This window comes from Hemiscyllium ocellatum, chromosome 17, assembly GCF_020745735.1.
Source record: "Hemiscyllium ocellatum isolate sHemOce1 chromosome 17, sHemOce1.pat.X.cur, whole genome shotgun sequence".
Classification (NCBI taxonomy): domain Eukaryota; kingdom Metazoa; phylum Chordata; class Chondrichthyes; order Orectolobiformes; family Hemiscylliidae; genus Hemiscyllium; species Hemiscyllium ocellatum.
In genome coordinates, this window is record NC_083417.1 from 30102284 (window position 1) to 30115475 (window position 13192).

Sequence of the window (13192 nt, forward strand, 5' to 3'; positions counted from 1 at the left end):
CTCTGTGTGAAAAAGTTGCTCCTTAGGTCTCTTTTATATCTTTCCCCTCTCACCCAAAACCTATGCCCTCTAGTTCTGGACTACCCCACCCCAGGGAAAAAGACTTTGTCTATTTATCCTATCCATGCCTCTTATAATTTTATAAACCTCTATAAGGTCAACCCTCTGCCTCCAACAGCCATAGCCTGTTCAGCCTCTCCTTATAGCTCAAATCCTCCAATCCTGGTAACATCCTTGTAAATCTTTTCTGAACCCTTTCAAGTTTCACAATATCTTTCCGATAGGAAGGAGACCAGAGTTGCACGCAATATTCCAACAGTGGCCTAACCAATGTCCTGGACAGCCGCAACATGACCTCCCAACCCCTGTACTCAATACTCTGACCAGTAAAGGAAAACATACCAAATGCCTTCTTCACTATCCTATCTCCCTGCGACTCCATTTCAAGGAGCTATGAATCTGCACTCCAAGGTCTCATTGTTCAGCAACACTCCCAAGGACCTTGCTGTTAAGTGTATAAGTCTTGCTAAGATTTGCTTTCCCAAAATGCAGCACCGCCCATTTATCTAAATTAAACTCCATCTGCCTCTTCTCAGCCCTTTGGCCCATCTGAACAAGATTTTGTTGTAATCTGAGATAACCTTCTTCGCTGTCCACTACACTGCCAATTTTGGTGTCATCAGCAACTTCCTAACCATACCTCCTTTGCTCACATCCAAATCATTTATATAAATGATGAAAAGTAGCGGACTCCCCATCACCAATCCTTGCAGCACTCTACTGGTCACAAGCCTCTGAAAAACAACCCTCCACCATCACCCTCTGTCTTCTACTTTTGGTCTGTATCCAAATGGCGAGTTTGCCCTGTATTCCATGACATCTAACCTTGCTAATCAGTCTCCCATCTGAATCTTGTCGAATGCTTTACTGAAGTCCATATAGATCATATCTACCACTGTGCCCTCATCAATCCTCTTTGTTACTTCTTCAAAAAACTCAATCAAGTTTGAGTGACATGATTTCCCTCGCATAAAGCCATGTTGACTATTCCTAATCAGTCCTTGCCTTTCCAAATAAATGTACATCCTGTCCCTCAGGATTCCCTCCAACAACTTGCCCACCACTGACTTCAGGCTCACTGGTCTATAGTTCCCTGGCTTGACCTTACCACCTTTCATAAACAGTGGCACCACCTTAGCTAATCTTCAGTCTTCCGGCACCTCACCTGTGACTATCGATGATACAAATATCTCAGTAAGAAGCCCGGCAATCACTTCTGCAGCTTCCCACTGAGTTTCAGGGTACACCTGATCAGGTCCTGGAGATTTATCCACTTTTATGTATTTAAAGACATCCAGCACTTGCTCCTCTGTTATACAGACATTTTTCAAAATGTCATCATGTATTTCCCTACATTCTATATCTTCCATGTCCTTTTTCACAGTAAACATTGATGCAAAATACTCATTTAGTATCTGCCCCATCTCCTGCGACTGCACACAAAGGCCACCTTGCTGATCTTTGAGAGGCCCTATTCTCTCCCCTGTTACCCTTTTGTCCTTAATGTATTTTTAAAAACCCTTTGGATTCTCCTTAGCTCTATTTGCCAAAGCTATCTCATGTCCCCTTTTTGCCCTCCTGATTTTCCTCTTAAGTATACTCCTACTGCCTTTACACTCTTTTGAGCATTCATTCAATCTATCTTGTCCATACCTGACAAATGCTTCCTTCTTTTCCTTAACCAAACCCTCAATTTCTTTAGTCATCCAGCATTCCCTACATCTACCAGCCATTCCTTTCACCCTAACAGGAATATACTTTCTCTGGATTCTCGTTGTCTCATTTCTGAAGGCTTCGCATTTTCCACCAGTACCTTTACCTGCGAACATCTGCCCCAGTCAGCCTTTGAAAGTTCTTGCCTAACACCGTCAATATTGGCCTTTCTTTAATTTAGAACTTGAATTTTTAAATCTGGTCTATCCTTTTCCATCACTACTTTAAAATGAGTAGAATTATGGTTGCTGGCCCCAAAGTGCTCCCCCACTGACACCTCAGTCACCTGCCCTGCCTCATTTCCCAAAAGTAGGTCAAGTTTTGCACCTTCTCTATTAAATACATCCACATACTGAATCAGAAAATTTCTTGTACACACTTAACAAATTCCTCTCCATCTAAACCCTTAACACTATGGCAGTCCCAGTCTATGTTTGGAAAGTTAAAATCTCTTATCATAACCACCCTATTATTCTTACAGATAACTGAGATCTCCTTACAAATTTGTTTCTCAATTTCCCTCTGACTATTAGGGAGTCTATAATATAATCCCAATAAGGTGATCATCCCTTTCTTATCTCTCAGTTCCACCCAAGTAACTTCCCTGGATGTATTTCCGAGAATATACTCCCTCAGCACAGCTGTAATGCTATCCCTTATCAAAAACACCACTCCCCCTCCTCTCATGCCTCCCTTTCTATCCTTCCTGTAGCATTTGTATCCTGGAACATGCAGCTGCCAGTCCTGTCGATCCCTGAGTAAAAATGAGGTCTGCAGATGCTGGAGATCAGAGCTGAAAATGTGTTGCTGGTTAAAGCACAGCAGGTCAGGCAGCATCCAAGGAACAGGAAATTCGACGTTTTGAGCTAGAGCCCTTCATCAGGAATGGATCCCTGTCGATCCCTGAGCCATGTTTCTGTAATTGCTATGATATGCCAGTCCCATGTTCCTAACCATGTCCTGAGTTCATCTGCCTTCCCTGTTAGGCCTCTTGCATTGAAGTAAATAGTTTAATTTATCAGTCCTACCTTGTTATCTGCTTTGCCCCGCCTGCCCTGATTTTGACTCTCCTTTGTTCTCAACTGTACCAGTCTCAGATTGAACTCTTTCCTCACTCTCCCCCTGGCTCCCACCCCCTCCAGCACCCCACCCCACCACCACCTTACTAGTTTAAATCTTCCCAAGCAGCTCTAGCAAAGTTCCCTGCCAGTATATTAGACCCCTTCCAATTCAGGTGCAATCCGTCCTTCTTGTATGGGTCACTTCTACCCCAAAACACCTTCCAATGATCCAACAGTATGAATCCTTCTCCCGTAACACTAGCTTCTAAGCCATGCTTTCATCTACTCTGTCTGGATCAGGGAAGTGGGACAAGTTTCATTCGGGATTATATTCGGCAAAAAGTTAATTTGTTTTTAATAAGGGGGCAGCACGATAGCTCAGTGGCTAGCACTGCTGCCTCACCGCACCAGGGTCCCAGGTTCAATTCCAGCCTTGGGCAACTGTCTGTGTGGAGTTTGTACATTCTCCCCATGTCTGCGTGGGTTTCCTCTAGGTGCTCCGGTTTCCTCCCACAGTCCAAAGATGTGCAGGTCAGGTGAATTGGCCATGCTAAATTGTCCATAGAGTTAGGTACATTAGTCAGCAGGAAATAGGTCTGAGTGGGTTATTCTTCAGAGGGTCGGTGTGGACTGGTTAGGCCGAAGGGCCTGTTTCCATACTGTAGGGAATCTAATCTGTTTGCCATTTGTTAGAATATATTAAGATAATCTTTCTAAACGCCAAACTCAATGCAGTTGTCTCTTTTTACTAAGTTATTCATTACACCACAGAGTTATTTAATTTTGCTGAAATCAACAGGGACTAGCCTGGCACATGCTGAAGGATTTTGACCAGATCTCAAGATTTCTGCACAGGTCACATGCTTGCAGACATGGGTACAGTAGTTTGCAATTCCCTTGGACTACATCTGACAAGGAGACTGAGTAGAGAGGCATGTAGAGTAGGACAAGCTATTTAACAAGGAAAGGTGGAAGTGTGGTGTATTGAGCAACATGCAAGGAAAGCTGCACAATTACTGGGATCTGGAATTTGAAGATTCATTCAGTGATGCAGACCAAACCTTGAAGTTCTTGTGGTAGTGCATCCATATCCTAAGAGCTAGATGCCTGGAATTTGCCACTATATGGTCCAGTGCCTTTGCAGTTGGGCCATCTTGGCATATTGATGGAAGCAAGTTGAAAGGGGAAGCAGGCTCAGCAGAATAGAGCACATATAAACACAAATGCACTCACTGCACTGATTTTCTCCCCCATTTGCCTTCCTTTAGCAGGCCTGATCTACCTTGCCCAGGATTGATTCTCATTAATAATTAACCTATATTGTACTTCCTAATCAGCAATGCCAATCCTTTGCTGACTAAAGCCCAGTTTATTCTTTTTCCTTATTTTTCTGATCTGAGCTTCCAGTCTGTTCACTTTCTGTGTGAAAATTGAAAAGTAGCTGCATCTTTAATAACCTTTCAGAGCATTTTTCAAACTTTTATAGCCAAAAATCCCATTTCATGGGAAATTCTTAAGCCTGCCTTGTTCGTTATACCACAGCTCAATTTAACCAATGCTTTATTTGAGGTAATGTTTCATTTCTATTCTGCAAGCTTGCTTTAAAATGCACCAGCACTTGCTCCAGTCAGAGGTGCAGGCTAGCTTTTAGGACAGCAGGTGGTCTTGAATTTGTGCTAGCATCCTCATGATTGAATACTTCCTGCTCTCATTGGCATGTTGACAACAATCTACTTAGTACTCACTGTATGTTCTTTTTGTTTAAATGGGCAGACAGCATGTAGTTTGCATGTTGCCTGTATCAGAATAAACAAGCACAGTTGAAACATGAGTTGTGATCCTTGTTTCCCCTTTTCAAAGAGTTACTGAATTTAGAGACTGGATGTGAAGATGGGTGTGGAAATAACTGGCTAAATTAACAGAGACCACGATCTAAACTGTTCCTTCTCTGCTGTACAGTTATTGTGCCAGAAAATCATCAACATGACTTTAATTTCCCAGTTGGTAGATACATAGATATATAGCATTAGCAAGATTATGTGCAAGAAATATAAATGCATAATCATTTGGGAGCAGATAATATTTTGTTATGAACAAAGGCTAAGTAAGTGATGTACTAAAGAATTCATAGATTAAATTACGGGGTTCTTTATTAGTGACTAAATAAATTCTTTATAGACATGATGCTTTTTGGCTTGTAGCAGAATCAGGGAGAGGTGGAGAGACAATTAACCTGTCCATTAAACAAAATGAATCCTCCTGTCTTCTGACAACTATCAAAGAACATTGATAACTACTGAGAAGGCTGTGATTCATACAATCCTGTTCTCCAGGTATAAGGCCACAAAGATGCGATGTTGGTGTAGTCAACATCACAGACTAACATTTATATTCCACAGACATTTGTGAATGTGGTTAATATGATAATGAACAGATAATCTGTTTTTGTGATGTTGACTGGAAATAGTAATGACCATGACACAAAGGGTAGTTATCCTCCTTTTGGTGCAAAGGAATTAACCTTTTGAAGGAGGCAGTAAGGGAGTGGTAATGTGGCTGGACTAGTAATCCAGAGTCTCAGAGGCTAATATTCTGGGTGAAAGATTGACATTACAGTATGCCAGATGGTAAAATTGGAATTCAATATAATATGAAATTTGAAAGGGTCAGAAAAGATTTACAAGGATGTTGGCAGGGTTGGAGGATTTGAACTACAGGGAGAGGCTGAACAGGCTGGGACTGTTTTCCCTGGAGCGTCGGAGGCTGAGGGATGACTTTATAGAGATTTACAAAATTATGAGGGGAATGGATAGGATAAATAGACAAAGTCTTTTCCCTGGGGTGGGGGAGTCCAGAACTAGAGGGCATAGGTTTTGGGTGAGAGGGGAAAGATATAAAAGAGACCTAAGGAACAACTTTTTCACACAGAGGGTGGTACGGGTATGGAATGAGCTGCCAGAGGAAGTGGTGGAGGCTGGTACAATTGCAACATTTAAGAGGCATTTGGATGGGTATATGAATAGGAAGGGTTTGGAGCGATATGGGCCGGGTGCTGGCAGGTGGAACTAGATTGGGTTGGGATATCTGGTTGGCATGGACGGGTTGGACCAAAGGGTCTGTTTCCATGCTGTACATCTCTATGACTCTAAAAAAGGTCTAATGCGACCATTGTTCATTGTTATAAAAGCCCATCTGGTTTACTAATGTCCTTTAGGAAATGTTGAGACCATCACTATTTTTTCTCATTTTTGGTTTAGAATTGTGAGTTAATTGAGAATTGAACTTTGAACAGCAGCTTGATCTGAAAGAGAGAACAAAAGAGTGGTGTTTGCTGTTGGGAACTGGCCTGGAAAGATCATGCTTTATGTTGGTTCCAAGGACATTGTAAACAATTCAGCACAGAGATGTTGTCATGCTCAGGATTGGCAGCTGGTTAGATGTTGAATTGGTCAATCGAGGGAAAATGTTAACACAGAGCGGGCGGCACGGTGGCACAGTGGTTAGCACTGCTGCCTCACAGCGCCTGTAGACCCGGGTTCAATTCCCGACTCAGGCGACTGACTGTGTGGAGTTTGCACGTTCTCCCCGTGTCTGCGTGGGTTTCCTCCGGGTACTCCGGTTTCCTCCCACAGTCCAAAGATGTGCGGGTCAGGTGAATTGGCCAAGCTAAATTGCCCGTAGTGTTAGTTAAGGGGTAAATGTAGGGGTATGGGTGGGTTGCGCTTCGGCGGGTCGGTGTGGACTTGTTGGGCCGAAGGGCCTGTTTCCACACTGTAAGTCTAATCTAATCTAGAAAGAAACATGTGAACTGCTGCTGTCTGGGATTTTAGGTAGGAGGCAGTTTTGCTTTAGAAACTACTGGACTGGGAAGCAGTTTTTTTGGTTTTGCTTATCTCTAGTTATCCCCCAGTTTTTAACGTATTGAAGTTCAGAGAAAAAAACCCCAGATTGTAAGAAATAAGTTGAAGTCTCCAGCAGTCTGCAGAAATTGTTGATTTTGGAATTCAATCAGGATACACAGTCCTACATGTATTTAACACAAACAATCTTCAGAGGATTTTATGAAAGATTGGTATTCATTGTTGAAGTAGTATTCAACTGGCAAATTATAATTCTTTTATCTTTAGAAAAATGTATACCTAACTGGGTCTGTCCGTCTGTGTGTGCGATGGTGTTTATATTCAAAGAAGATTGGGCTTAGATCATAGATATTAATTAGTTTGCCTTGTAGTTTATCTATGTTTTGCTAAAATTATCTTTGTAACAATAAATTGTTAACTTTTGTTTAAGATATAAACTTGGTGTCCAAGATCCATTATTCATAAACTCTGGTTAGGAACAATTGACCAGTTTTCAGGTTTATTTGATATTTTAATTTCCCTGTATTGTGAGTCCAGTGATAGATAGGCTGATTTAGTTTGGCTTTCTATCCCTGTATCATAACAGGAAGGAAATCTGGCTCCCTAATTGTCCTGACTGACATGTGGTTCCAGATCTACAGCAACATGGTTGACTCTTAATTACCCTCCGTCATGGCCGAGAGAGCCAATTAACTCAAGGGCAACAAATGTTGGCTTTGCCAGTGACATCCGTACACCATAAAATAATAGGAATAAAAGCAGGCAAATGAGACCTCAATGTAATATACTATCTAAAAAAAAATGCAGAGCTCCCTGAGTACTGCATTAGAGTGTCAGCCTTCATTTTATGTGTTCACCCCTAGAGTGGGACTTGAATCCAGAATCTTGTGGTTCAGAGGCAAGAGTGCTACCCACTGGGCTACAGTTGACACAAGGTCAAAATCAATGCGGTAAGTAACAAATTAATATAAGTTAAAATTTAAAATATCCTTTCATGCAGAATTATCAATTCCTTTATGTAATTTAGGAAAGTCTTGCTTTTCATCTTTGATGTAGACTATCATTACATTACAATTGACTGCTTCCTCAATTGATGCTGCAGAAAATAAATATGTAATAACTGTGGAACACAGAATGAACAACTCGCTGTCACATCAAGATAAAACCAGTAAATGTTGGGAACTCACAGTAGTCCATCAACATTTGTATGAAGAACAGAAGTAGCCAGAGCAGGTGTCAAGATGGGCAATCATGCTTGCTAAGCCTCATACAATTCCTTGTTTGTGGGTAATGATAAAGTTAAGTGAGGAAAATGTTGTGTATGCCTTTAGAAAAAGTTTTGACAAGGTATCACATGGAGAAATACAAGAGATAAAGTAATGTAGATAAAGTACAGGCAGGCCAGCAAACTGAAGTAAAAGTTAGTGAGAAGCAAGCAAGTAGAGAATAAGGGTTCGATGTTAATTCCTGGAAAAAAGGGGCCAATAGTTTGGAAAGACCTAATCTTCCCTTGTGGGAATCCTCTATCTCCACAAAGAAAGACATATTTTTCCTCACTCTCTTTATGTCTGGGTCCTCTTCTAATTTGGTTCAGTCAAGCAAGCAACAAGAAATGGCTTCCATATCCAAGTTGGAGTTAAAGTTATAGTCAGGACCTCCTTGTACAATTGAATCCTAAACTGTATATTTATATTGGCTTTGTGGAAGCAGCTTAGCTGCTGAACTAGAAGCCTACAGAATACCTGAGGTCTATAGGTACCCCAGCCTATCCACACAGTTTCTCCTGGGGCAGGCCAGGGTTTCTGGAATCATTAGATTAAAATAGCAAGATTTCTCTGATTGTCTGTATTTGTGAATGTTAACAATTTGGAGTCCTAAGAAAAGTGACAACAGAGGCAACCAAAATATAAAATACAGCTCTTTTGTAGATCAAAGGAAGCTGTAAAGGGATATTGACAACATGAGAAAAAAACCCTAAAAAAAACTTTAGGTGGAATTCAGTATCAATGTCAGCAGATGTGAGGTGATATATTTTGGTGAAAGAGGGAAGGCAAACATTACCCAGTCATGGTGCTGTGGAAGAGCATTGGGATTTGGAGATACAGGTTCACATGGTATTAACACTGAAAAATCAGGTTGATGAGACAGTAAACTATCCAATAAAAATCTTTAACACTAGAGCTACAGAACATAAGGGTAAAAATAACTATAAAAATATGTATAATTTTAATAAGACTGGTATGTAGTATTGGAATCTTCATTACCTAGCAATGACATTGAGTCCTTAGTGAGAATACAGTGCAGATCCTCTTGGATGTTGCTTGCTATGAGGAAATAGAAATTCGATTATCAACTTAAAAATGGGAATATTTTGTTAAAATAATGTGGATTACTATCAGAATTACTATCAGATAATATCAGAAATGTTTTTAAGTTATAATTGGAGAATTTGTAGTACACAGAATTTTTTTCAGTAATCTAGTGATCTAGAACTAGCTACTGATACAAGATTAATTGTAACAGATTTAGAACACAGAGATACCTTTAGAGAGTTGTGAAACTGAAATTCGCTTCCAGCAAGTCAGCATTAAAGATTAAATTGCATGGCTTGATGAAGACAAATGGGAGCAATCCAGGTAAATATGATTGGGATTACATGTTGATCTGGAGGACAAATGCAGTCAGACACTAGCTGGGCTTAATAGGATCCATTTCTATAAGTTAACATTTTGGGCATAGACCCATTTGTCAGCACCAGAGGTGATGATTATTGCTGTTAAGTTGCAAACAGTCAAGCAACTGCTGCTGGTATTTCACAGTACAATGCACATCCATGCTGTGGACAAAGGATGGTAGTAAATCCTTCACTTTTTATGGTGAGCTGTACTGCTCACTGTGTATTCGTATGGAATTCTGCTACCTGATTTAAAACAAAATTCATTCATAGGATGTGGGCAATTCTGGCTGGTCAATACTTACTGCCCATTCCTAATTGCTCAGAGGGCAATTAAGAGTCAACCACATTGCTGTTGGTTTGAAGTCATTCAGGCCACATTAGGTCAGATTAGCAGTTAGCAGTTTCCTTCACTTAAGGACATGAGTGAACCAGATGGGGTTTTCTGACAATCGGCAATGGTTTCATAGACATCATCAGACTTTTAATTTCAGGTTTTTCAACTGAATTTAAACTCAACCATCCACCAGATCCCTAGAATATTACTGCATCGCTGGATTAATAGACAATGAATAATACCACCAGGCCAATGCCTTCTGCACCTCCCCTGTCATATAGCAAAAGGTCATGCTTCCAAGTTATTTAATAAGCAACAAACACCTTCTTGTCCTTCTTCGAGAAAGATTGAATTTAGGAAGTTTTTGGGGGGTCAAAAAGTCTTCAAATAACAGATCTGGGTGTGGAAATATAAGAACATGTAACCTTGAGTGGTAAGTGTGAAAATCTGGTACCTTGACCGTGAATTGCAGTTCTCCATGATGCTGTTTGATGATGACCAGCCATTACTGAGACCTGGAGAGCTAAATCTAACCACTGGAGATTAGGAATCTTCCCACAATTCAATTCCAGCATTCTCCACTTTGCCAACATGTGGGTTTCAGTAAGTAAATATGTCTTTCTGAGAGAACATATTTGTTCTATATCAGATGAACAGAATTCTACCTATGCATATTTCTCAGTAACCTGGAGTTTGGAGACTATTTTGTGTGCTGTTGGGTTTTTCTATATCTCAGACACTTATTAACAAAAATATAAACTACTAAAGACCTAAATATATACCTGAATTTTCTCTACACAGATGCTGGCAAACCTATGTGTTTTCAGCATTTCACAATATTAGCATAATCATTTTTTTAAAAAAAAGCCAATACACTGCTATACCTTTATATATTTAATTAATAAATACCTGCTAATGCTTCAGAGAAGGTGTTCTTAAAGGATTATGATTTTACTAATAATAGGGCCATTAAACACTGCAGCACATTTATCGCTTATCTTAACATTCTGTCAAAAGCAGAGAGATTTTTGTGTTTAGTAAGTTTTATAGATAATTTTTGACTGAGGTAAATGAATATTAAATTATTAATTTTTCTTCCTAGTAACCTTATCAACAGTACAGAAATATTTGGTCTTGTGTACAGCTGCTTTTATCATCCTACTCTGCGTGGTTTTGTTTGTTTCTCTTTTGGACTTTAATATATTGAATCTTTGTTACTGTGGTTTCTTTGTACTGTAGAATGCACCATCATTGAAATGTGAGAGGATTATATTTGATTTTTTTCCTTCATGCCATGTAGTGCAGTTATATATTGGCAACACACCATTGTGTTCTTGCTGCCAAAGCAGCTGTCAATATTTAATGAGTTACGAGCTGAGAAATTAATTAGTTACCACCCTTACCAGATGGAGGCAAGTCCGACAGAAATTGCTTTACATAAATGATTTGTACACTGAGGTTTCTCCAATATGGACACTCAATATTCATGCAAGCATGCACAAATACATATACACATGCTGTTTCCACACAGTGTATATACAGAAACACAGCGCACATTTCTGAATTAAAAAGGCCCCTCCACACAAGCTCATTATCTATAAACACACAAAACCCAATACACATATAGACACACTCACTCTACAACTGAATTTATTCTGTATGTGTACACACTTTCAATAAATCCAGTCTATTATATGCTGACCAGAATCATGCGATGTTTTACAAATTCTCTCCACAGAGAAGCCAGACGCAATCAAATATCTCCGTGTTCTCAGTCACTTTCTGACATCCAACAAGTAAATGCCTTCAGTTCTACGGAACACATGCATATACAGAATGCATGAGACAGACTTCATAATTGGTGTGGCCAGAGGGACTGACATGGAGGGATTTTAAAAGATGGTTTGGTGAACCAAAAACCATTTTAGAGCAATGAAGGAGGGATTAATGGATGAAATTTTATTGCATTTTTAAAGTAATATATTTTCTTCTTTCCCTCAATTCCCAAACTAGGAGAGTTTGACAAAGGCAAACACAGCCCAAAGAAACCAAAGGGTCAAGAAGAGTCAGCTCATTCTGAATCTCACATTGTTGCTGCTGAGGAGGAAGACGGAATCCCAATTTCCACATCAGGGCTACTGCAGGTGGTAGAGAGAAGGCGTAAGTATGAACTGCCCTAATTTAAATACAGTGGCTACAAGAGCAGGTCAGAGGCTAAGAATACTGCAGCAAGTAGCTCATCTCCACTATCCTTTCAGGCAGTGCATTCCAGATCAAAGAAGCTGACTGTGTGAAATTATCTAATAGCGGCTTTGCTTCTTTTGTCCATCACCTTAAATTACTTGGTTACTTACCAGGTGTGCTCTGGTTACTTATCCTTGTCCCATTGGAAAGTTTCACTTTATTTCAAAACCAAGTTGAAACTATTGACAGTTTTGAACCCCTCTATCAAATCAGCCTTTGTTGCTGTGGAGAGAACAAGCCTAGCTTTTCTGCTCTATCCACATACTTGAATAATGTCAAGGTGACAATCTTCTGTTAAAACCATTCGAACCCTAAATCCTTAACAGGCTTCTGAAGAATATTCCAGCTAAAGATTTTGGCTTTTTTGGTAGCTCAGATAAACCTTACTTTTTGGAAAACTAGTGCAATGTTCTCCAACAAATAATGTTCAGATTAGAATCATTTAGAGAGGAAAAGAAGACCATTTGGCCTGTGGTGTGTGTGCTGGCTGTCTGCACACCAGTCCATTTCAGCTCATTGCCGTGTCGTTTTCCATACCCCTGCAATTTTATTTTCCCTTTGAATAACTTGCCAGTTCTAATGTGAAGGGCTTAAGCCTCCTCCATACCCTCAGGCAATGTATTCCAGGTTCTAAACACTTGCTGAGTAACAATAGATTTTCCTCATGTCACCATTACTACTTCTGCCAGGAATAACCTTAAGTCATTACGTGCTGAGTCAGGATCATTCTGCCAGTGGGAACTGCTCCTCCATGTCTCTCATCACGGTGAACACCTCTGTCAAATCTCCTCTTCTCCGAGGAGAAGAGCTTAACTTCTGCAAACTAATCTAATAACTGAAATTTCCCATCCCAAGAACCAATCCTGTGAATCTGTTCCCCACCCTTTATAATGATTTTGCATTTTTCTGAAAATGTGATGCCCAAAAGTCAGCACAGAACTCCAAGAAAGAAAGATCCAGTATTTTATGTCATTATACCATTATCTTCCAGTTTTTACTCACTCTGACCCAAGTTCCTGATTGGGTGCATGAGTCAAATGAATCCCAGCTTTATAAATGCAAACTTTAAAATTATCTGCCTACACTTCACACCCAGAAGGAAAAAACAGTAAAACTTGTGAAGTTATGCTGAATTCTGACTTAAACAGAAGTTATTGGAAAAGCTTACAGGTTTGGCAGCATAGAGTTATAGAGATGGACAGCATGGAAACAGACCCTTTGGTCCAACCCATCCATGCCGACC

General features: G+C 40.1%; 1 protein-coding gene across 1 annotated transcript in view; it reads left to right on the top strand.

Moving 5' to 3' along the window:
* dbndd1 (dysbindin domain containing 1) overlaps positions 1-13192 on the top strand; it is a 46223-nt gene that overhangs the window by 20919 nt on the left and 12112 nt on the right. The window contains exon 4 of the mRNA XM_060838332.1: positions 11719-11865. Coding sequence (XP_060694315.1) covers positions 11719-11865 — 147 coding nt within the window. The remainder of the gene's footprint in view (positions 1-11718; positions 11866-13192) is intronic.